The 24,801-nt window shown below is 33.9% G+C and overlaps 8 protein-coding genes and 1 long non-coding RNA gene across 10 annotated transcripts; 4 read left to right on the top strand and 5 right to left on the bottom strand.

Annotated features, from left to right (window-relative positions):
- Window positions 1–452: 452 nt before the first annotated feature.
- Window positions 453–1,265, top strand: LOC105232480 (NADH dehydrogenase [ubiquinone] iron-sulfur protein 6, mitochondrial). Its single transcript, XM_011214164.3, has 3 exons — window positions 453–658; window positions 754–930; window positions 1,028–1,265. Exons 1-3 carry the CDS (start codon window positions 515–517, stop codon window positions 1,097–1,099), a joined length of 393 nt encoding a protein of 130 aa, XP_011212466.1. The 5' UTR covers window positions 453–514; the 3' UTR covers window positions 1,100–1,265.
- Window positions 1,266–1,414: 149 nt separating this feature from the next.
- On the top strand, window positions 1,415–2,312 carry LOC105232485 (NADH dehydrogenase [ubiquinone] iron-sulfur protein 6, mitochondrial). The gene is made up of 3 exons (XM_011214166.4): window positions 1,415–1,568; window positions 1,632–1,805; window positions 1,859–2,312. Exons 1-3 carry the CDS (start codon window positions 1,461–1,463, stop codon window positions 1,952–1,954), a joined length of 378 nt encoding a protein of 125 aa, XP_011212468.1. The 5' UTR covers window positions 1,415–1,460; the 3' UTR covers window positions 1,955–2,312.
- Window positions 2,125–5,836, bottom strand: LOC105232491 (uncharacterized). Its single transcript, XM_011214175.4, has 5 exons — window positions 5,270–5,836; window positions 4,770–4,948; window positions 4,562–4,688; window positions 4,202–4,493; window positions 2,125–4,001 (listed from the first exon to the last, which is right to left on the bottom strand). The coding sequence occupies exons 1-5, from the start codon at window positions 5,344–5,346 to the stop codon at window positions 3,720–3,722; spliced, it is 957 nt and encodes a 318-aa protein (XP_011212477.1). The 5' UTR covers window positions 5,347–5,836; the 3' UTR covers window positions 2,125–3,719.
- An 857-nt stretch (window positions 5,837–6,693) lies between these two features.
- LOC105232499 (protein insensitive) lies at window positions 6,694–9,413 on the bottom strand. Of its 2 annotated transcripts, none has more exons than XM_011214187.4 (3): window positions 8,711–9,413; window positions 8,333–8,601; window positions 6,694–8,269 (listed from the first exon to the last, which is right to left on the bottom strand). In XM_011214187.4, exons 2-3 carry the CDS (start codon window positions 8,348–8,350, stop codon window positions 6,743–6,745), a joined length of 1,545 nt encoding a protein of 514 aa, XP_011212489.2. In that variant the 5' UTR covers window positions 8,351–8,601; window positions 8,711–9,413; the 3' UTR covers window positions 6,694–6,742. The 2 variants fall into 2 exon arrangements, with proteins under 2 accessions (XP_011212489.2, XP_019848236.2); XM_019992677.3 differs by having other exon boundaries at window positions 8,681–9,350.
- A 676-nt stretch (window positions 9,414–10,089) lies between these two features.
- On the top strand, window positions 10,090–11,728 carry LOC105232507 (uncharacterized). The gene is made up of 2 exons (XM_011214199.4): window positions 10,090–10,320; window positions 10,384–11,728. Exons 1-2 carry the CDS (start codon window positions 10,305–10,307, stop codon window positions 11,112–11,114), a joined length of 747 nt encoding a protein of 248 aa, XP_011212501.1. The 5' UTR covers window positions 10,090–10,304; the 3' UTR covers window positions 11,115–11,728.
- On the bottom strand, window positions 11,411–12,577 carry LOC105232515 (probable NADH dehydrogenase [ubiquinone] 1 alpha subcomplex subunit 12). The gene is made up of 5 exons (XM_049446653.1): window positions 12,364–12,577; window positions 12,193–12,293; window positions 11,926–12,103; window positions 11,778–11,862; window positions 11,411–11,571 (listed from the first exon to the last, which is right to left on the bottom strand). Exons 2-5 carry the CDS (start codon window positions 12,285–12,287, stop codon window positions 11,504–11,506), a joined length of 426 nt encoding a protein of 141 aa, XP_049302610.1. The 5' UTR covers window positions 12,288–12,293; window positions 12,364–12,577; the 3' UTR covers window positions 11,411–11,503.
- A 116-nt stretch (window positions 12,578–12,693) lies between these two features.
- Window positions 12,694–13,726, top strand: LOC105232526 (actin-related protein 2/3 complex subunit 5-C). Its single transcript, XM_011214234.3, has 2 exons — window positions 12,694–13,043; window positions 13,114–13,726. Exons 1-2 carry the CDS (start codon window positions 12,828–12,830, stop codon window positions 13,354–13,356), a joined length of 459 nt encoding a protein of 152 aa, XP_011212536.1. The 5' UTR covers window positions 12,694–12,827; the 3' UTR covers window positions 13,357–13,726.
- Window positions 13,727–14,003: 277 nt separating this feature from the next.
- Window positions 14,004–18,559, bottom strand: LOC105232535 (dynamin-1-like protein). The gene is made up of 8 exons (XM_011214246.3): window positions 18,254–18,559; window positions 17,229–17,373; window positions 16,501–17,165; window positions 15,966–16,417; window positions 15,567–15,903; window positions 15,267–15,504; window positions 14,956–15,167; window positions 14,004–14,890 (listed from the first exon to the last, which is right to left on the bottom strand). The coding sequence occupies exons 1-8, from the start codon at window positions 18,353–18,355 to the stop codon at window positions 14,834–14,836; spliced, it is 2,208 nt and encodes a 735-aa protein (XP_011212548.2). The 5' UTR covers window positions 18,356–18,559; the 3' UTR covers window positions 14,004–14,833.
- A 4,373-nt stretch (window positions 18,560–22,932) lies between these two features.
- On the bottom strand, window positions 22,933–23,731 carry LOC125775815 (uncharacterized). The gene is made up of 2 exons (XR_007421391.1): window positions 23,308–23,731; window positions 22,933–23,245 (listed from the first exon to the last, which is right to left on the bottom strand). It is a non-coding gene; the product is annotated as an uncharacterized LOC125775815 (long non-coding RNA).
- Window positions 23,732–24,801: the final 1,070 nt, after the last annotated feature.

The following is a 24,801-nucleotide window of genomic DNA, read 5'->3' as shown; positions in this document are numbered from 1 at the left end:
GTAAATATAACACTGCAATATCATCATTTCTTTTCTGTACACATTAAACTTATTGGAATAATTTGCTTTTAATTGGTATTTTTTACAATTATTATTAATATATTAAAAAAACTGAAACACACTTGATTTGTTACAATAAATTTACAAAAACCCGCGCAACTTGTCAAAACACGAATAAAAAAGTCAGAAGAAAGGAAAAAGAGATCAAAACAAAATCCATAAACCAAACATAACTTATATACATATGTGTATATAATAAACCTTCTCAGCAGACTAAAAACACATACATATATGAATGATATTGCGTTATAACTTTACCTTACTTAAACTAAAGAAGTTAAAGCCGTATTATAAAATATTCATTTAACTATTTGAATTTTAAATGTATTATTGTTTTATTATTAAATTGTGGTGGCAACCATTGATCGAATGTAATCATATGTTTCTGACAGTTCTTTATTTATTAATTGATTTCTATAAAAGATTTGCAGTTGGTTAGGAATTAAAAAAAGTCATGGCGTGTACAAAACTATCCAATGGACTGCAACTTTTAAGTCGTAATTCGACTAGCCGTGCTCTTAGTTCTTCAGTAGTCAATTCCTGGCGCAACTATAGCAACTCACGCAGTGATTTAGAAACTTCCACTCACACTGGACAGGTACGTCAAGCCATCTGCCTATTACGCAAACATTGTAGACATTTTCTACTTCGTTTTTGCATTCATATAATAAAATAATGCATTTTTATGATTAGGTTTATGACAAGGATGATTATCGCAATGTTCGGTTTGTTAATGCCAAACGATATGTTAATGAAAATTGGGGTATTAAGTTGATCGATGAAGTACCCCCAATTGAAGTTACAGATCGTGTTGTTTATTGTGATGGTGGTGATGCAAACTTGGGTCATCCTAAAATTTACATAAATTTGGTAAGCGGATATAAGTACATATATTTTATGCATGCTTTTGTTGCATTAAGATAATTTTTATGGAATTGGTTAATTCTTTTGTTTTTTTCTAATCCAGGATAAACCCGGACCACAAATCTGCGGCTATTGTGGTCTTAGATTCGTAAAGAAAGATGGACACCACCATTAAACTATTGTTATTGAATAAAAAGAATATACAAATAATATACGTGAGATAATCGTTAATTTGAATTATCTCGGGAATAAATAAAAAAAAGCGAGTGTATTTTGATTTTGACGTGAAAATATTGGTGTAGTATTGAATATATAATACCAATAAATTGGAGAGCAGTAAATTAAGAGTTTTATTTGTTGGCATTTGAAATATATTTTTTAAAGAAACACTCTCCGTATTTATGGTAAGAATGCAGTAAACTTGTCTCTTAATATTTTTGTAGATAAGTACATTCACTTTTTAACAAGTTTACTTTATAAAAGACGTCGGGTTATTAAATGCCAAAGTTGATGTTATTTTTTTTTGGAATTAAAAAATGTTTTCAATAAATTCTTTTAAAAATGCTTTAAAATGTAAGAGGTTTGTAAATTTTTGTTTGATCCGTATGCGCAGTGATCTAAAGGAAATAACACACACAGGACAAGTAAGAGAGTGTACATATATAAATATTTATATGTAAGTATTTACATGGAAACCACCTATACAGATATGGGCAGAGGATGACTACCGCAATGTACGCTTTATGAACGCTAAACGTTGGGTCAACAAAAACTGGGGCGTTAAATTGGCTCATCAAATCGAAACTATAATAACTCCTAAACGTGTAGTTTATTGTGATGGCGATGGTCCACTCGGTCATCCAAGGGTCTACATATGTTTGGTAAATTAAATGCTTATAAACCTAAAATAGCAAAGTAATTGTAATTTTTTCAGGATAAACCTACTAAGCATTGGTGTCATTATTGTTTGAAATCTTTTGTAAAAACTGAACATGCGGCCGCGGTACTTGGGAAGACGCCTAAGAAGTGAATAAAAAATTCATCTTGTAACGTAACCCTTTTTACAACCTATCTACATATTTGTCTGATTAATTTATAAGTACTACTAATACAAGAACTTTATATATTCATATACATATTTTTATATTTAGAGGAAATAAACCCCGCAAATAAAAAAATATATATACATATATAAAACAATTTTAATTGCACATGTAAGTAGGTAATATATATTTCAAGTGGTTTTAAGTAAATACAAATAGCTGTATGTTAAATTATATTTGCAACAATATTAATGTATGTATGTAGAATACTCAAAGATGGTTTACGAATTACCAAATCAGATATGACATACAAATTAAAAAAAAAAAAAAAAAAAAAAAAAAAAACCTTAACTTAGTTAATTTACTTGGTACGTAGCATTTATGCATATCCATACACATAAAAAAGCTTAAACTTCCAAAACAAATATTTATATATTGACAAAGCATAAATGTATATATTATGTATGTATATGTTAAAAAATATAAAAAAATATTTTATTTTTTGAATTTTGAGAAATTTTTAAAACTATATTTTACACAGTTAACATTAAAATTACTACAAAATAATATCAAAGTCTTTATGGTTGCCAATAGGTATTTTCATATGAAAAACAAACGTTTATAGCTAAATGATACAGGCGCTAATGCGCATTTGAGAATGAATATTAACTTAGATGAAGGATATATAATATATATGTATATAGCATAAGTATATATGTATATTGATGTATTATTTAAACATCTTTCTTTGTTCTTGCACTTTAGATGGATTTCATTGAAACTCAGTACTGCAGTATCCCAATATTCACATTCTCACAAACCACATTTAGAACGTATATGATAAAGTAATTATTGAGATCTCATCGCGTTCAAATTCCTTCAATTGAAAGCAACCACACATAGAAAAATCCATACCACGAAGTAATTCGTGCTAACTAAAGAATCAAAGAAAAAAATACTTTTGTGTAATATTCATCGCTGTCAATCGCTGTAGCTAAATGAATCATCATTTAACATATTCTGAGCCAATTTACTAAATTCGCATATTTTTTTATTAAAATACGACCGAACTCTTACTACACTGTCGTTCAATGTAGCTAAGCATTTACGCGACTCTTTCGTTGATGCATATATGTTAAACGTAAATCGTTTCAACAAATAAACAATTCTCCTTTTCTCATCCTCACGCTGATGCCAGCGTTCATCAAACAATTCTAGTGAATTCATATAATTGCAGGTTCAATTGTTTGATCCAGAGATATACGTCCCCGAAATAAAGTTCTGTTTACGCTCCATGAAGATGCTCGTAATCAAATTAAAATATTAAGATATACGAAATAAATTCCATGAAAACAGTACAGAACCAGTATAGAATTGTACACTTATTGAGATTATAGACAATTGAATGTGTTGCATCAAGAAGTGAACATCCTATGTAAATCGTTTACACAATTCCAATTTACATCAAAAGATGAACAAATAATAATGCCAAATTCACCTGTGTACGTTTACCATACTGTTTCTGTATTTGTTTCGGTTATACGTGTGGATGCTGCGGTCATCCGTGTTGTTGCTGTTATTATTGCTGCCGCTGCTGCTCTTGCAATGCTATCTGCTATCTGTAGCCTCAATTGAATTTCATCTAAAACACCAAACACTTAAGGATCTAGTTACTAATACATAGTATATCTGAATTTGAATATAGACGGGTAATAAGTTGCCAACAAGGATTCGGCCAATAAGCACCACTGGTCACCAGAGGTTCCTTGGTACGGCGTAACCTTCTTTTGTTACGTAAATATTGCGATCCGAAAAATCTTCGGACTTGGCGACGCCACCTTCCTTTTGCTTAATGACACCGGAACCACCAGCGTTGTCATATGTGGTAATTGTTTCTGATTTTCCATCAATGGTGCGTGTTATAGTTGTTGTTGTATTACCTTGCGAGTCCTTGGTGACTTTCGTAGTCTCATAACTACCATCCGGTTTACGTATAGTTTTAGACATTACGCTCTGACTGAACATTTTCGGACCCTATAGTAGCATAAAAAATATTTCTTTATGTAAGGGCGTATATAAATATATGTATGTAAATAAAATACACCTAAATGAAAACGAATTAAGAGGGCAATATTTGTAATATCTTTGAGAGACGATCCAACTTTGAAAATTAAAAATTATTAGTTTATAGCATCGTAGAATCTAGTAATCTAGTCACCTAATGAGTGCCATACCTGATAAGTTCCTTCAAAAACTCCTCCACCAAATGGTGCTGGCCCACGTGGTATCATGGGAGTCATTGGTGTCATCATATCTGGACGAGTGCGCGGCATACGTGGCTGCTTCGGAGTGTCATCACTGTCTAGGGTACCGTGTATTTTACCCAAAATTTTCTCCTCGTCGCTTAATTTTTGCTTACGTAAAGGATTACGGATAGCCTTGTTGTCGTTGCGTGGTAAAATGTTGGGCAAGTCCTCATTGGGTGATAAGCGTTGCATTAAGGAATGCAACTGGTCAGCATAAATTCTAAAATAATTATATTTTTTTAAATTCCATTGCATCAGTTTTATACTTTGTTAGAGTGATTCGCTTACTCGCCATCTAGATCAGTGTCCATGATTTCTGCTTTCTTCTTTTCAAATTCTTTTAAAATATCAATATTTTCAAAGCCCGGCTTTAGAAAGTCCTCCTTCAAATCCTTGTCAATTTTAACATCACCGTCTATGTTCGTATGCCGAGAATTTTGAATAAACAAAACAAACATTTATTTATAAGATAAAGACATTTTAATCAATTACTTACCTTCAAATTCACTAACTGCCTCCAAAATTTGCTGCATTTGTCTTTCGAAGTGCTTCTGCAACTCTACAGGATTAGTGAATATTTGAAAAGCAAACTTTCGGTTATCATCAAACAGCTCGTCGTCTGTTTCCGCTTCTTCGAACCACTGTGGTTTCCGAAACTCGTCCTTTGCAGTTGCACTACCGAGCAGAAAAAATGCTTGAAATAAAATTTTCTCAAATATAATAAACTAATTTAAATGTTTAAGTGTACAATTTTTTTTATTACGTTGGCCCTTACTGACGAATAAAAATACACGCTGGCAACACTCAAAGGATATATTGCAATATGCGCAGCCTCCGAATATTGGCCTGGCCAAAGTATCTACCCAAGTATATAATTTGCACATTATCGATCGCAAGATTTTTCATTTTAATAATATAGAAAAATTACTGTAGATTGCAATAACTCACTCATAAGCTCTAATATACATATGTTTGTCTTATGGTAATTTGACTTACTCTTCCTTATGATCGGTTCCGTTCAAGCCTGATGACTCCTTTTCGTTCATTTTGAACATTTTACGCAAGATATCCATTTTTTGCACTTCTCAAGCACCGCTACAACGACCAACACAGTAGAATTGAATCCGAATATCCCGTCACACGACGACCACACAATCAGAATAATGCTCAAATAACAATAGCAAAAATGTTTATAACAATACTATTTCGCTACCCAATAGCGTCCAAACGCTGGTTTTGTTATGTGGTAATGAATTATATATTTTTTTGTTTTGCTTGATGTTGCAACTAATCTTCAAACTCCTGTTTGCACTGATAGGAAAAGAATTTGCTCGAAATTTTCTCTATGCTGTCACTTTTTATCTTTTTCAACCTTTGCCTACCGTTCCGTTCTCTGGCTTACGTTTTGAAGATCTATTCGCCTCCTTCTTGTGAAAACTGACAGCCGCTTATCTGTCGTTGTGAGCATAAAAATGGGTAATGTTTTGGGAAAATATACAGCTGATATTGATTGTTTTGGGAAATTATTATGCGCTTTCTGCAACTGCCACCGTCATGGTAACGCAAAATTAGGTTCAACTGTTAATTTTGACCGCTTTCCAAATATTAAAATTTCAAGCAAACGTATGCATATAAGCGTCGATAATGCAGGGAATATTGAAACAAATTTTTGTCAGCTGTACAAAAATTTATAACATACATATTCGAAATGAGTGTTTTCCAGCGTAAATGATTAACATGCTGGTAAATGTTTTATCTAACACGTTAATATATGTATATATAACCCCTTCTTATGAATGAGAGTATGCCCATATTTGTATGTATTAAAAGTTAAAACCATTAAATATTAACGCCAAATTGTCATATGCAGAAAATCGTGTTACTTTTATTCACTTTTATATATTTTTACGATAAACAACATATAGTACAGGTAGAACAGCATACCAACATTCTAAAATGGTTATATTTAAGCACAAAAATACGTTTTTGTTAATCTAAAGTAAAGTGAAAATATTATTTATACCTTTTTATAGTCTTGTTTTAGTACGTATATCCATAAACTACATTTCGAATAAAATGCTCAATAATTAATTTTGGAAAAAGAAGTTTATATATAAACTTACAAATAATATGTACTTGCATATACATATGTATGTATTTTAATACATATCAATTAACATTATTACGAAATCTCTGGTAATTTGTCAAATTCCATTAATGACAATAGTGTATAGTTAAATAAATATTTTTAAAGTTTTGATTGTGTAATGTACATATTTGGCCTCATTTATCTTTGGTATTCATTCTAGTACTTGTTTACCAAATTTTTACGAGATCGATGAAATTTTCTTAAAATCTCTTATATGACAGTAAAAGAAGTCAATGAAAGAGTTGTTGTGATTATTTGTTCCTCTTATCTAGTTAATGTGATATATGAATGCTTATATTCTAGTTATTATGTATTGTACGTTAAGCAACATTTTGAACATTTTGAACATTTGCAACATTTTCTTTGTTTTGCTCCTTTTGCTCCTTGAGTTTGGCCTGTGTTAACTTCCACATTTTATTTTCATCGGCACATTTGGTGGTAATAACAGTACGCACCTCTTTTTCGTTTACTTTACTCCGTCTACTAACTGCAAATATGATGTCTTGTACTTTTAAAGGATTTAACCTTTTCTTGAGTGGTTTATTATGATCTTTAAAAGCTGGAGAGGGTTTTCCAGTCATTGAGTGAGTGGCTAAGGTAAAACGATCGAAAACTCCTATCATGAGTTTTCTTGTGGCCATCGATGCATTTTCCCAATTAATACTATCGTAAATTTTAGTCGGTACGCGGGTATTGTTTGGCCCAATCGATATATAAGAATTCTTTTTAAACTCGGAGTTTCTAAATTCCTGTACATCGTTTGTGATTTCACTTAGTTGCTGTTGCTGCTGCTGTAAAATCGGTAGAATGGAGTGGTTATCGTCCGCTACTATTAACTGCTGTTGTTGAGACATTTCAGAATTTTCTGAGAATTGTGAATAATCTGATACCACTGGTTTGAATTCTGCAAGATCGCCATTGTTTTTATCGGTGTTTTGTACAATATTCTTTTTAGACACTTTTCGTTTCCTTTTTCCGGAGGCTTTCTGAACAGGAATTTGTTGATTCTGTCCCGCATCATTATCGATTTTAATATAATTAACATTTACTGGCGTTTGAGGCTGTTCCTCGGCCAAGCATATTTCTAAACGGTCGGAATCAGCAGAACCATTTAAGTTTAAGCCATTTTCTTCTTCGGCAATTTCTATCTCTATGGGCCCATCTTGACCGTTGACACCGCCATCAGCTATTATTGTGTAATTCACCTTACGTGGTCGATCTTGTATAGTATCAATATGCAATTCCTGAGGTTGAATAGATACATCCATATTTTGCGACATATACTGACTCTGCATAATAGTCTGCTGCTCTGAAGACTGCTGCTCCGGTTGGTGTTGTGGAGATATCTGTGCTTGTGACAATTCTTCACAATGTACATTCCTTGGACTCACATGAGTATTATATATCTGAAATTTTGTTTCTGTATATTGTTCATGCTGTTGATTTTGCACATCTTGGGGATGGTTTTCATGTAGTTGAACAGGTATTTGATCTACGATTACTTCTTGTAACCGTTGTCTCGGACTTCTAGCTTTTTTTGGATTCGAGTTTCTCCTACGTCCACCTGCTGGTTGTTGCGAAAGCATTTCTGACTGAATACGAAGTTTTGACTCAAGATCACGTATTTTTTCTAATAACTCTTTCTCTCTTTGCTTTTGTTGCTCTATATTTATATAGTCATCACTAATGCCGAGATCCGCATTTGACGTCTGTGTCCATGTATTGAGCATCATCGGGCGTTCACAAAAATATCGCATTTGGCTGGATCCGCCTGCACTTGAATATATTATTTCTGCCTGATGATGGTTTGTGTTATGGATAACGTGTTGGTTAACCGTTGGAATATTCTATTAACAGATTTCATTATTTTTATAAATTTAATTCCATATGTGCGTTTGATGTTAACTTACCATAGAATTACGCTCCATTTTGTCAGTTGTACGAAGATTCGCTGTTTAAAATTTAAAACTTAACAACACTATGATGTATGTGAACTGATAGATTCTGCAGATCTGAATGGCCTTTTCTCTGATGTTGCTTGCTGTTATATATTCAATTGACTCAGCTTGAGCTAAAATAAGGGTAGGAAAATGAATTCCGTGAATGAAGCCAATAACATGCCTGCACTCGTTATTGTAAACTCAGATATCCCATAAAATTTTTCCTTAAACGTTAAGAGCTGTAAAAACCCACATAGTATATGAGAATAGAAATCTGCTTTGAATAGAGCCTTTTAAGGCGTATACGTGCATACATACAGGTAGTTGGAAAATTTATATAGCGCATACCTCTGCTAATCCACTACGATCTGTTATTGTTCAATGCTACCTGGCAATGGTTATGTACTTAAAGCAAAGCCTGATGCAGATGGTTTCTGTACTGTATCCTATATCGGTATGTACATACTTATGTAGCGTACTCCTATTTGCCTGCGAAGTCGACCTTCGTTTACATTCTACTTTGAATAAATAGTACCTCCTTTTCAGCACAGAAATACGCAGGTACTTCAAATATATGAAAAAATCTACTTGGAGTCAAAACAGTTTTAGTATATTCACTTCGAAAAACTATGTCAAGTTTAACATGGTTTTATCAAAACTAGACAAAGTAACAGCAAATCGTTTTACTGTTTTATAGCGATATTTCGCGCCCGTTTTAAGTAATTTTTGTTATTTGAATTAAAGTACAAAAAAACATGTAGTAAATGTAGGAAGTATACAGAAATTCAAAAATTAATATTTGCTATGTTGCCAGATTAAATAAATTTTTAATATTATTACACTCCAAATAGTTATAATTTTTAAAGTTTTTTGTATTCTTCTGTTTGCAAAGTATGGAATTAGGAATTTGTAAAGTTTTATATAATCCTCAAAATTACTTAAAATGGTCTAATAACAGAAAAACCACCCCTAACGTTAGTTCCATGCGTCTTTTTCTAGTTGGCGCGCTTTTCAGTATATTTTGGCTTCTTTGCTCTTACAAACTAACAGAAGAGTGCACTTAAAAAAATATACACATGCTTATATATAAATATATATACATACTTATATGCATATATATATATGTATATCTAAAGGAGCCTGCAATAAGACTAGCTTGTACAGTTGCAAATGGTGCAAGCCGGCTAAATTTTATAAAGTGTACGTAGGTATGTTCATATCGTCACCTGAAATGCAAAATAACGTAACAACATTTTCGGAAATTGACAGTGGCATGAATGGAACACGGAATAAAATGGAACATGAGAGAAACAAAACTTTAATATTGGTTGAAACAGGTTTATATCTGACCGCAGAACCTGATAATGTTGAACTTATGTAATATTATGTATGTAATTTGAAGTAGTGAAGCGTAATCAATAAGACACTCAATTTCAAATTTTTTGATGATACGTTATTTTGCATTTCAGGTGACGATATGTAGCCTTCCTAAGGCTACGTATCTAATTAGATATATATATATATTTTACAATTTTTCTATTATTTAATGTAATATAAAATTTTGGCAAAAAAAAAATTTAACAACTTTTATAGCAATTAAATACTTGTTTAATAAAATAAATTTTTGTATTATACTTTTTAAATATTTTGCAATACGGTTGAAAACAAATAAATTTGAAGTTTTAAAAATGTAAGTATGTAATAGAGTCTGCTTGGCTTACATTGTTTTATGTATATCATCCTTCCTTTATATCTATTTATATCATTTGCTTTATCTTTAAGCACTGTTAACTGAAGAAGGTATAGACAAATAATTTTAAGACAGTTAGAAATTTGCAATAAAAACAGTAAATTCCATAAAATCCAAAAATACGGGTCAAAACTGCAGAATTAACATACAATATTTAGTGACAAACGAATTCGCAGAAGTTATTCGAACAATATGACCGATGAAACAGGTAGAGATTTGCAAATTCTTTAGCATAACATCAAAGTTTATACATCAAACAATTTAATTATAGCTTCGTGTATAAACATAGTTCGTGAATTTATAGTAAATGCTTCAAAAGATTTTGCAAACACTTTGGTACTTAATAGTAATGCTACTAGAAGAGAAGAGAAGGTTTCAGCTCCAACTTCTGTTAAAAGACAACTTTTAGATATATTAATTACCGAAATGTGCGGTCATTTTACTGAAGATTTAAGGCTCCAGTGGTATGTCAGTTGTGACTGCTATTATGATATAAGCGGCGAAGAGATTAATCAAGCGAAAAAGTTATATACAAATTATTGGACGAATACTTACAGCGCTTTTTTGAATACCGTGAAGACATTTAACGAGGATCCCTATGTGCATGTGGAGTTAGTTTCACCATCCGAAATACAGATAAATTCCAATATATCAATGAGAGAATACTTGTACTCACCCATTCACATCACTGGCGAAAATCCAATTGTAGTTCTTGGCCAAAACAGTATTTATATTAGTAAAGCTGATTTTGATAACATTAACTGGAGACATGACCAATTCGCTGCACGAAAGCTTTGTGCATTAATATTTTCTCGAGAACAAATGCTACAAACGGACTTCAAAAAAACATTTCTAGAACCTTATAAAATTGCTGATATTGAATCTTGTGTGCTAACATGTTCAAATAGTAATTCTGAAGATATATTAAAAAACATTGCTAGGAGATGTTTTAATATACACAAAAGATATGCAAATAAACGAATACCTGGCAAAAAATCCTAGATGTTGTGTGATAACACTAACCATACTGGCGCACACTTTAAATTCATACCTGTTCTATACATACGTACATACATATATTATATTTGGTTATCTATTTCTGTGTATGCTTATCTCCACACAAACATTTTTTAACGTGTTAATACTTTGGTCCGCTTATTTTTTTGGGCAAACGTAAATATCAAATAATTATTGTAACTATATAGAAATCAATTAGTTTTAACAATAATTAGCAATTGTGTTGGGATAGTACTTAGATTAATTACAACTAACTGTGAACGATGAAAACTCATTTCGAATATGGATTTTTGTATTGTTGACAATTTTTATAAATTGACAATAATTCGTATTTTTTAATATTCACTAAACATTTTTGAAATTACAAAAACAACTCATTTAGATTTTTTCGGATCCCATGCCTGTACTTTTGGTGGTGTGGTTGAATACGGCATATATTGTTCTGCAATAAATAATATAACGAAAGTGATTTTACATTGTTTTATAAATACATACAATCTACATATAAATTAAAATTACAATATTTTTAAACTAGCAAATATCTCAGATAAAATATTTTGAAAATTAAATAAATTTGCTGTTTTTATCAATCAAAACAATCATTTTCTATAAAAAAATTTTAATTAAGGAGTAATTAAAATTATTTACCTTTAGTGCCAGATAAATTTTCACTGTGATCAGCCATCCACTTATATTTGGGACGGCTACCATCGCGTATTGGCGGTAAGTCGGTCTGAAAATATAAACAATATCATTAATTTTTCTTAAATCGTTTACAAAAACGAAAGGATAATACCTTGTAATGCATCCATCCATACCAATCAGCGGGTATTTGTGAACCGTCATACTCCAAATTTAAGTGATCGGCATATTCCACCCAACGATTGCGGCCATAAAAGTAGTAAGGATTTTCATAATACCTGTTGCCATATTTGTCTGTCCCCACGAGTGTACCAACTTTTAGATCGTCAAACCTGCACATTTATAAAAAGATGTATTTAATACAACTTATTGAAAAAGAAATCTTATATAAGCAAGACTCATATTAATCGAAATCACTGACCTGTACAATTTCATATAGGCATTCTTTATTCCACCAGATTGGCGGATTATTTGGAAAATTTTACCAAGACGGTCTAGTCCCAAATACTTGGCCATCGTTACCTAAAAATATTTGACTAAAATCGAAATATGCAAAAAAATAATAATAAAATAGACAATCGGAGAACTATACCTCAATGCGAAACAATAATCAAATGTCAAAACCAGCTGATTTCATCTATCAAAAAGATTGCTACAAATTCGATGTTTCGATAACTATAACAATTATGTGACACGACCAATATTCTTTAAAATTATATGTAATATGTGAATTAATATATATTATTAGTTGATTACAAGTATAGGAACGCAAAATTATGAACTTGCATTATATTGCTATGTTTACATTTATTGTATTGCTTATTACTGCGTGAAATTACAAATAGTATTCAATTTACTCGAACAACATATTGGACTGAATACACCCAATGCGGCTTTTCCATTTAGCGATAGCTGTCATATTTGACATTTTTGATAAGCGTTTTCGTTGTTCTATGAGTGAATCATTTTTGTGCAATTCTTAGATTATTTCTAAATTTTCATAAATTTTTTACTATATCAAATTAAAATTTACCTGTTTCTGATTGAAACAAAATAATGGCTAAGAATACCTCTAGTTCAGCTTTCCGCAAAATTGATGTAGATCAATATAATGAGGATAATTTTAAGGAAGACGAAGCAGATGCAATTTCAGCAACTGTTGGCCCAGATGAAAATGAAATAACGACACTTCTTACACAGGGTAAATCTGTAGAGGCTTTAGTTAATGTGTTGCAAAATGCGCCTTTACGTTGCAAAAATCAGCATGTGAAGGTATGTATACAATTTTCTATAGTAGCATACATATAACATACGAAATAAAAAACACCTATACCATATGCAGGACAACGCCTTGAATACAACTCTACGAGTATTGCTCTCCATCAAATCATCACAAATGGATCAAGCTGTGGAAGCACTCGAACAAAATGATTTACTAGATGTTTTAATGAAATATATTTATCGTGGCTTTGAAATTCCCTCAGAGGGCTCTAGCGGGCATCTATTGCAATGGCATGAGAAAGCATTTGCCAAAGGTGGTGTGGGCTGTATTGTGCGAGTTCTTTCTGATACAAATCGAGCATAAATTTTATTACCGTTAATCAACCTAAACTTAAGTGAATGAAAAGAGCAAAAGTAAATAGTTTTGGCTATTACAATACTTCCATAGCTATACTAAAATGAATAATTAGTTAAACTCTACTACATTAACATACATATGTTGGTTATTAAAAAATGTTGCAATACACTGGCGTTTTTTGTTGCAATTGTTATTCTGCTGGCCGTCTTGCATGGACTCTCAAATAAGAACGGGTGTGACGTGAGTCTGTCGTAGTAAATATGTTGTATCATGCTTTTTTTAACACATGTAACAGTACGTATAAATTAAAAGAAAAATTATAGGTATTTATTTTTAAAATTGAAGTATTAAACCGTTCGTTTTCTAACTGCATAAACATGTGTGTATTCATTAATCGAGGCAATTTATACCAGTATCACGTTATAGGCAACGCTAACGTACATAATCGGAGACTCAATATAATCCAAAAAGAAATTGTTGAACGAATACACTACTATAGTTAAGTAGTGAATGAATTCAGCAGATAACGGTACGACAACAATGAAAACGTGTTGCAGCTTACAACTCACATTTAAGCCGTTAATATATATAATGGTTATTATTGCTCAACGTATCATAAAGGATAATATAATTAAGTTATTACAAAACAACCATACATTTTTTGTTATTTTTATTTTTTAACAGGGTAGCATTTTGTTTTATATCCAGTATTATCAGTTTTAAATTAGTGCATATTATAAGCATTATTTTATTTTAATTAACTGAGCTTATCGAGTCGTGTTTGTTTATGGGCGAGATTACTTAGTTGTTCTAAATATCTGATTATGACCCAAACATATAACGAAAACAGAGACTACTAACAAATACCGACACATTTTCATTCATAACAAATTACTTTAACTAAGCACTTACAAGGTTTTATAAATTACCTAATTTGAATCAAAAGAAAATTATGATGTTTATTTATATATATTTTTTTGGTTTGAAGTAGAATGAAATGCAATAGCGCGCTGAATTTAATATTAAAAATTCTTATATTTTTACATTTCCGATCCGTGCATAGAGTAGACTTTTTAAAAAAATCACCGAAACGTATACTAAATGTATATGTGTTTAGATTTCCACTTTTACCAGGTCTTTTGATTACAAATCGAACGAATGCAATTGACAGCACTAATATTATTTAATATTTTATGCAACACTATTTATTTTGGGCAACTAAAAAATTATGCATACGTTCTCTTTTTGATTTGTATATGTGTTGTTTTGCGTAAATGAGAAATTGTAGAATTGGTAAAGTAAATTTGAAGTGAATAATAAAAAGAAAACTTGACAATGAACATATGTATATATATATATATTATTTATGAATGCAGCTTTAATGAAAAATACAAATCACCAACTGGTGACAAAGCTCTAATGACGACATGTTGTATTTGAAATACATTTTCAAAGTCGCATTAGCCATATCACCAAAATGTCTCTACCACATATGCGTTTCGCGAATTTCGCTTATTATGTGGTTTGCCCTGGTAAGCGCCTGATAAAGATAGATCAAATTGTAGTACAATTGTATAAATATAACAATTTATGTAATGAACATACCTTCAACATATCGGCCGCCTCTTTTCGTCGCACCGCAATATGGTCCGATTCGTTGAGTAAAGTTTCTGCCCTTTCCGACTTGTACAAATGTGTGACTAGTTCGCTTTGTAAGTTATCCTTAACGTAATTAACTAAGAAATGCATTATAGCTTTTGGTACTGAATCCTGAATGGATTTGCGCACGATATAGAAATATGACTTAATTAAGCGTTCTGAAATATACCAAAGGAATAAGAATTCATATAAATCATTTTTGAAGAAGAAGTATAAAATATTAATATTAAAAATAAATATATATTAATAGCACTCACCAATAACATCACAATCCTTTTGTTCCTTATCAGTTAAGCGCCTTGAACCATGTTGAACTGGCATATCGGGCAATAAGTTAACTGGTTTTAAAGGACTCGAAATATGATTATGTAAAGGAGTATTACTTGCAGAATTATCAAAGCTTTCTGGCGCTCTAACCGCAGGTGAAGTTGACGGTGCCGGAGGTAAAATTGTAGATAACCAACTATTACCCACGGCATTTTCACCAATATGATTCTGTAAATTTTGAAAAATAAAGAGTAAAAATTGAAAAGGATAATTCCACATAAATAACTTACTTGTTCTTGAGTATCATTTTGCTGATGCTGTTGTTGATTTTGCTGCTGTTGTTGTTGATGCGGTGCTGACACTTGTGGTGACGAATTGGAATTGCGTGGTGTTGTATTGGTGCGCCGTTGTACTTGTGCACTCAAATGACTGAATGGTTCAATGATATTATCCGCCTTTAGTAGACTGGGAACTAATGCAGCATCCTTATGAAAGTCGGGGTGCTTGGTATTAATATAAGCCAATTCGATAGCTACCAGATTTTCAACCATTACATTGGTGGCGGGCAGACGTCGACGCAGAAGTTGCGTAACCACATCAACAATTTTCTCATGTAATTTCGGGAATCTAAAAATATGATTCAAATTGTAATTTTTTTTACTACAATTTAAAAAAATAAGTGTGCTTACCGCAGCATTTCCTGTTGTACTTCATTGCCACAATGCTGAACAATGCGTTGCATTTCCTCGTGTATTAACTCTACGCAACGCAATGAAGGCTCCTCCAAGCGTCGTATTTGCCGTTTCACCAGTAATTCAAACGAAACCTCGGGTACGAAAAGTGCCGGCCGCGGACCAGTCGCATTGCGTATAGCTGTCAATATGTCCATTTTACTTAATCCTGATAATGGATGTATGGAATCTAGTGTGCGGCCAAATGTCTCATGAAAAATATAACAAATGCGCGCACCACCACAAAGTTCGGTCGTTTCAATATTGCGTGCGGTACCTTCAATGGTGGAATTGTAGGCACTAGCAAATTTGGTTATGATTTGTAGTAGTGTCTGACTTTTGTCCGAAACGTCTTCGCCATAAGAGTGTAATAGAGATTGAAATTGTGAAGACATTACGTTGACACGAGTCTGAAATTGATAAAAAGAAAAATAACAATAAAGAGGAAAATTTTTAAACTTTTTGACAATGTAAGTTTCTACAATATATTTACTTTCAAATCTGGTAAGCAATCGCGTATGTGATGCATAAGCAAACGATTTAAAGTTTTTGCTAAGTAAGGTGTGCCATTACGAGTAGCTAATGTAGGATATTTCCTTTGCAAAAATGCCGCTTCGTCTTTAAGTTGATCGTCAATTTGTTTCTTATCAATAATATCCTGTTGCGAACGATTTACCACACCAATAATTCCCAGTTTTACTGGTATTACTCGGCCACATAATATGTCAATAGCGTCAGTGCCGGCGTCCATGAGATCGAGTTTTGTAACCACGGCTAACGTGCGTCGACCATCCGGATCACATTCTTTAGCCAATTTTAACGCTTCACTTGTCGCCATATCAGTGTTAGCGGCGGTCACCGCCAAAATAATAGAATTCGGATTATCAATAAACTTTAAAACCAAGTCTTTTATTTGTGCTTCGATGTCTTCTGGTTGATCACCAACAGGCACTTTAGTTATACCAGGTAAATCAACGAGTGTTAAATTTACGACGCGCGTTGAGAATATTTTCAGATTGATTGGTTCGGGACAAATGCCTTTGTTGGAGCCGGCAGCACGGTCAGTCTCTTCTTCAATTTCGTTGCGAATCTGATTGAAATCTGTAAAAATTTTCTTGGTGTGCAAGAATTTACCCCACTCTTCTGCATTAATTGTTCCTGTAAATATGTTATATGTTGTATTTTGAAAATTTTCGTTTAATAATTATAAATCTAGTTTACCATTTTCAGCTGAACGATGTTCCCTATCATCGAGAGGACAGTGAATCAGCTGTAAAATAAGAGGACGACGCGTCACTATACCTGTGCCACGGGGTAGAAAAGAGCGTCCCACCAAACTCTCTATAACTGAACTTTTGCCGGAACTCTAAATTATTTAAAAAAATAAAATTAAATTTAAATAATCTTTCGAATCATTGTAATTATTAATACACTATAATACGTGCAGTTTGAATATTGTCTTTAAGTATAATAGGACCTTCGTATATGTCAATGCTTATCAGAAGTTATCAACTTTTATTATTTATTCGCCAACAATTTAGAAGTTTGATCAGATTTAATTAAATTCTGAAGCGCTAAATATTTATAAAATATCTTAACCTGCTAAGAATTTATTCAATACTTTAGGCAACACTAAACAAAATATTGCTAAAAACGTATTAATAATTAACCTAACCGTGATTTGAAACCAACACCTTTCAAGTGGACATATTACACACAAACTTACTCGATCGTTTATAAATCTAAAATTAATTGGAACTGAGTAATGGTTTTAACAAGTCTCGTGTTGCATGTTCTTATGTATAAATAAATATACGTGCATATTAACGTCTAGGTGTGTGTAGAGTATGTCAATGAAGCTGTATACTGCCGTCATTGCAACAAATGTTTAGTCGCATCACATTCGGTATTGATTTTTTTTACACAAATCACTTTGGACTTAGAGGTTACATAAACAATTTAAAAACATATCGATTTTATTATATTAATCATAAAGTTTTGATATTTTTCCGAAGCCGGCTACTTCTTAGCTATTATATAATTAATACAGAAAGGAATATATTTTTTAAACTGTGCCACATAAAAATATTTCATCTTCATAACCCTGAATTGCAATTTGCAAAAAATTGCCAATTGGCACATGCTACCCTAGGCTTATACTACAAGCCACTCAACTGCAGTTTTATCAGTTCAAAATATGTATGCTGATAACATTTAACTCTACTTTCGATCGAGCAATCACTTACCTGACTTCCAAGTACTACAATTTGAGGCAATTGTATAGAATCCGATCCTACTGTGTTGAAAACATCTTGCAATTTATTTATAACCGGAATAAGAGCTTCCATTTTCACAATGACACTCACAATCACACTAAATTAATAGTTTAGCTTAAGTTCTAGTTAATATTTGTTCCTTACAGTATTACACCTTTATTTAGAGACTTTCTACAACATGTAGTCTATTAAATACAGTTTTCGCACAAATACTCTATTTTTAATGTCTATTCGGTGGAAAACTGAAAATACTGGCGACCATTTATGTCAAACTAAAAATGTTGCCAACTATTTGCACAAATTGCGAATCCAGTGTTTCATTATCAACATAAATGCCATTTCATAAACACAGGGTGTATAAAATTAATAGGGCGGATCGTTGACTCTTTTTGTAAGCTCTGTTATAGGTTTATGCATTTCAAATGATCAAAATGATGAAAAGGGTGGATTTCCGATTATATGTACAAGTATGTATGTATATTAAGAATGCAATCTGAAACCTTCGACATGTGCAGTTAATTGTTGCAGTGCTTTCGCGCAACCAACATGATCAGTTTGCTTTGAAAACGCAACAATTTAATTTAAGGTAAACGACGGAGTGGTAATTACGTTTATGACGTTTTCGCGTTGCGTTTATTTGCCTTATGTTATAGTATATACAGTCTAAAGTGTAGCAATTACTTTAATATTTCAAATTGTGTTGTATTAATTAAAATTTTCCATATTACCTATATATATGTAACTCTAATACGAGGGCTGTTAGAGAAGTACGCTCGGTCAAGTGCATCGAACTAAAAGCATGTTGAGAAATAAATCGATATTTTTCCTGTTCTTTTTTAGGTTAAGTACTAATCGGACTGCACTCGTATATAAAACAAATATATACCATTTGTAAGTATTTAATTGTCATTCTGAGGTCTTACATTTTTCAAGAAATTGATAATTTCCCAGTCATATTTAGTATTTAAAAAAATTGCGATTGATGTGCTAAGAGGGCGCCACGGCTGTCTGCTTGTCGAAACAATAGACATCTGGCGCCGCACTGTCTGCTTGTCTAGTTAAACAATTGCTGAGTCTGGCGCCGCGACTGTCTGCTTGCGTCTGGCGCCGTATAGCCGTATGTTCTGGTAATTTCCAGACGCGATATTCTAGAAGGAACACGTCGGCATCAGCGAGAAGTGCGTGGCTATATAAGCCGTGGCAGCGCCAACGTAATCAATCAGTGCTAAGAGTAAACTGCTATAGTGTAGACGAGTTGTGAAATAAAGAGTTGTTGAATTAAATTAAACAGTGTTGATTTTATTTGTCAATCCAGAGATACGAACCTAACAAAGTAAACTAGCAAGAGTAAATTCGTAACAATTGGTGTCAGAAGTGGGATTGTCAAATAATCCAAATTCAAGATGGTTAAATTCAGAGAATTGAGAATTCAGCAATTAAAAAAGGAACTGGAGGAGCGTAATTTACGATAAGCGGACAAAAGGCGGATCTGCAGGCACGATTACGTGAAGCAATGGAAGCGGATGGAATTAATGTGGACGAGTTCGAATTTGTTGGGCCAGAAACTTCTACAAAGGTAGAAGAAAAAGTAGAAGAACAACGAACATCATCAAGTGCAGACACGAACATGCTGTTAGTGGCTTTTAAGCAAATAATAGCTGAAAATATATCACAAATAACAGAGAATGCAGTGCAAACAGAAAATCGTCTGGCACAGCAAATAGCTGAAAATACTCGCAGTTTAAAGTCTTGCCTTACACAACAAATGACTGAAAATAATACGCAGTTAGAAAAGCGTTTGGTACAACAGATTACAGAAAATACTACACAAGTACAAAAACAAGTGCAAGAGAAATTTTCAAAATTTGAAGAGGAATTAAGCACGTTAAAAAAATTGAAGAAGAAAATTTAAAATCAGAATTTCTTCAACTGAGTAATCGTATGCGAGAACTGCACTACATGGCCCTGCACTATCAACAAATAATCAAAGATTGAAGGCACCCACATTCGATGGAAGTATTCCATTTCAAATTTTCAAACTTCAGTTTGAAAAAGACAGCAATGGCCAATAAACTGGAATGCAGCGGACAAACAGTGGCGTCCTTGTTTGTATCATTGAAAGGACCTGCGGCAGAAATCCTTCAGACTATTCCAGACTGTGAACGGGACAACTATGAAGCATTGATGAGTGCGATAGAAAGACGATATGGCAGTGAGCACCGGAAACAAATATACCAGATCGAACTGCAAAATAGGGGTCAAAAAATGAAACGAGTCATTGCAAGAGTTCGCAACTGAAATAGAACGACTGGCTCATGTTGGCAAATGCAGATGCACCTGTGGATTACATTGAGAGGGTAAAAATTCAATGTTTCATAAATGGAATTTCGTGATGTGGACACCAAACGCGCCACATATGCAATGCCAAAAGAACGTTTGCTGAAACGGTTTTCGCACGCCCTCACACAGGAAAACAGCTTCCCTACTAAGTAAACCAGCACCCAAAGTACAAAGGGTTGAAATGGAACAACCGGCGCTGATGGAGGAAATATTGAAGACTCTGAAGACAATTGCTGCACAGCGAGTAAATACAACAGGCAGATGTTTCAACTGTAGAAAAGCGGGTCACTTTGCCCGAAATTGCAAGATAAAAGTAACCCATCAAAATGGAAACAACCAACAGAACACCGAAAGAGGATTCACCACAAAATCCGGATGCATTATCACATCGCCCTTGTCCACTCGAATTTAAACATTGCTCCAAATCAGAAGGAAAAGAAGGTATAATCGACGTGCGATTACTGAATATAGAACTGAAGATGATTGGACTCCTCACCGCATCAGAATCAATCAGCTGGAGGACCCTGATCTTGCAAAGCTGGTAATGGCCAAAGAAAATGGGGTACGACCACCAAAGGAACAAATAAGTAGCGAGAGTCCAACTGCAAAAGCATATTGGGCCCAATGGAACAGCATAAACTTCGTTAATGGATACCTTCATCGTACCTGGGAAAGCGAAGATGGCAAACAGTCTCGTCTGCTGATCATAGTAACCGAAGTCCATGATACGAAAGTATTGAAAGAATATCACAATGGACCTAGTGGAGGGCACCTTGGAATTACAAAAACTATAGAGAAGATTAAACAACGGTTCTACTGGATCGGTTGTCGAGATTCCATAGCAGAATGGATAAGTAATTGCGTAGAGTGCATGGCAGCTAAAGGTCCTAAGCCAAAAGTCGCGGTAGGCTACAACAGTACAACGTGGGATCACCATTTGAACGAGTCGCAATGGATGTTGCAGGTCCGTTCCAACCAGTACGGCCGGAAACAAATATCTACTGGTTGTCATGGACTATTTCAGTAAATGGCCAGAAGTATATGCCTTACCAAACCAGGAAGCGAAGACCGTAGCCGAAGCGTTTGTAGAAAATTGGATAACAAGGTTCGGAGTGCCCGTCGAATTACACTCAGATCAAGGCAGAAATTTCGAATCTTCCATTTTTCCAAGAAGTCTGTACATTATTGGGCATCCACAAGACACGGACAAACAGCGTTACAACCCACAATCAGATGGGATGGTAGAGAGATTCAAACCGAACGCTCGAAGAACATCTGCGGAAAATCGTTGATAAAGATCAACGGAATTGGGACAAGTGCATCCAGATGTTCCTGCTGGCGTATCGTTCAGCGAAGCACGAGACAACTGGTTACACGCCAGCAAAGATTATTTTCGGATCTGATCTGCGACTCCCTGCTGATCTTAAGTTTGGAACGAATCCTACAGCTGTAAGAAATGATGGAGATTATTGTTCTGCCTTAAAGGAAGAAATGAATGAATTGCATCTAATGGTGGTAAGACAGCATACGCATCTGAGGAGCAATAAGATGAAGGACCGGTTCGATCAAGCGGCAAATTCAAAAGGTTTTGAAGAAGGTGATCTGGTCCTGTTGTACAATCCACTTCGAAAGAAAAGGCTTGTCCCCGAAACTACAGACAGCCTGGGAAGGACCCTATATGGTGATGAAACGACTTAATGGACGTGGTATACCGCATACAAAGAAATGGAAAAGCAACGATGTAAAATGAAAGTAGTACATTTGGAGAGGCTCGCCCCATTTGGTTCAAAAGGATTTGTGCCTAATCGGGACGATTAGGCTTTAGTGGAGGGCAGTGTTACAAAAGTAGTATTAAGTTGTATTTGTATTACTATATGCATCCCTGATTATGAACAATAGCTGTAGGTATATGGAATAACATTTGTCTTGTTGTAGACATCTGGCGCCACGGCTGTCTGTTTGTCGAAACAATAGACATCTGGCGCCGCACTGTCTGCTTGTCTAGTTAAACAATTGCTGAGTCTGGCGCCGCGACTGTCTGCTTGCGTCTGGCGCCGTATAGCCGTATGTTCTGGTAATTTCCAGACGCGATATTCTAGAAGGGACACGTCGGCATCAGCGACAAGTGCGTGGCTATATAAGCCGTGGCAGCGCCAACGTAATCAATCAGTGCTAAGAGTAAACTGCTATAGTGTAGACGAGTTGTGAAATAAAGAGTTGTTGAATTAAATTAAACAGTGTTTGATTTTATTTGTCAATCCAGAGATACGAACCTAACAAAGTAAACTAGCAAAGAGTAAATTCGTAACAGTATTTAATTGTCATTCTGAGGTCTTACATTTTTCAAGAAATTGATAATTTCCCAGTCATATTTAGTATTTAAAAAAATTGCGATTGATGTGCTAAGAGGTCTCTGGTACTGATTACGAATTTGAATTCAAAAATGTTCCATCATATACAGCTATTTTTGTAAATGCTATTGGTTTGACCGTTACACTCCTGGACCTTGTCCTCCTAAAACTCCAGAAGACATGCTAATTGAGTGCACAACAGTTTGTAGGCGAAGAATAAAAGCCCTTGCATCCATGTTTCCAAATAGGGATCACATCGCCTCAATAGCACCTAGCAGTATATTGGAATTTATAAATATATTAAAAAGCCCTGAAGAGTTTCAAACTAATTACTTATACTTATCGGTGAAGTTTGAGTATTTCTTGGCAAATTGCGCTGTATTATGTAATTAAAAGAGCGCATGCGCATACAATCAGCAGTCAGTCGTTGTGTCAGGGACATTGACATTGAAACTGAAAACAACATTGTAGTGGAATTTGAGAATGTTGCAGCGAAAACTTACAATGTCGCGGAGCTGATAAAACTGCTGGCAAGCTAGCTTAAAAGAGCAAGTCATGATTTAGAAAAAGTGTGTATAAATACATATATACCTTATAAAAGTTTTTTTATGCTGACTTGCCGTTTTCCTTAAAAACTAGTTTTGAACGACATATGCATGTACATGTACATATGTGTATACATAGTCATTGGCTTACTTCTTTTTTCAAATAGATGAGATGTTAATGAAGTTTGTGCTCTTGGGTTCTTAAGCGATTATAATTAACGGGTGATTTTTTTTTGAGGTTAGGATTTTCATGCATTAGTATTTGACAGATCACGTGGGATTTCAGACATGGTTGTCAAAGAGAAAGATGCTCAGTATGCTTTTGACATTTCATCATGAATAGACTTACTAACGAGCAACGCTTGCAAATCATTGAATTTTATTACCAAAAACAGTATTCGTTTCTAAAATTTTTTATCGACAAATTTTGTTCAACGATGAGTCTCATTTATTGTTGAATGGCTACTTAAATAAGCAAAATTGCCGCATTTGGGGTGAAGAGCAACCAGAAGCCGTTCAAGAACTGCCCATGCATCCCGAAAAATGCACTGTTGGTGTGGTTTGTACGCTGGTGGAATCATTGGACCGTATTTTTTCAAAGATGCTGTTGGACGCAACGTTACGGTGAATGGCGATCGCTATCGTTCGATGCTAACAAAACTAACTGAACTTGGTTGACATGTGGTTTCAACAAGATGGCGCTACATGCCACACAGCTCGCGATTCTATGGCCATTTGAGGGAAAACTTCGGACAACAATTCATCTCAAGAAATGGACCCGTAAGTTGGCCACCAAGATCATGCGATTTAACGCCTTTAGACTATTTTTTGTGGGGCTACGTCAAGTCTAAAGTCTACAGAAATAAGCCAGCAACTATTCCAGCTTTGGAAGACAACATTTCGAAGAAATTCGGGCTATTCCGGCCGAAATGGCTCGAAAAAGTTGCCCAAATTGGACTTTCCGAATGGACCACCTAAGACGCAGCTTGCGGTCAACATTTAAAAGAAATTATCTTTAAAGAGTAAATGTCATGAACCAATCTACCGTTTCAAATAAAGAACCGATGAGATTTTGCAAATTTTATGCGTTTTTTTTTAAAAAAAAAGTTATCAAGCTCTTAAAAAATCACCCTTTATAATTTATGTTGTCACGTAGGCAGGCGAACTATCTATCTTGTTTATATTATGTAAAGACCTTATTTCTACAAACAACAGTTGAACATCAGTTACATACAGTTACAGTTGCAATCTCATTGTGACTTTCAATTCACATCACTTCGCG

The sequence above is a fragment of the Bactrocera dorsalis genome, chromosome 1 (assembly GCF_023373825.1).
Source record: "Bactrocera dorsalis isolate Fly_Bdor chromosome 1, ASM2337382v1, whole genome shotgun sequence".
NCBI classification, from domain to species: domain Eukaryota; kingdom Metazoa; phylum Arthropoda; class Insecta; order Diptera; family Tephritidae; genus Bactrocera; species Bactrocera dorsalis.
The sequence above is the reverse complement of the archived record's forward strand: the minus strand, read 5'-3'. Positions and strand labels throughout refer to the sequence as shown.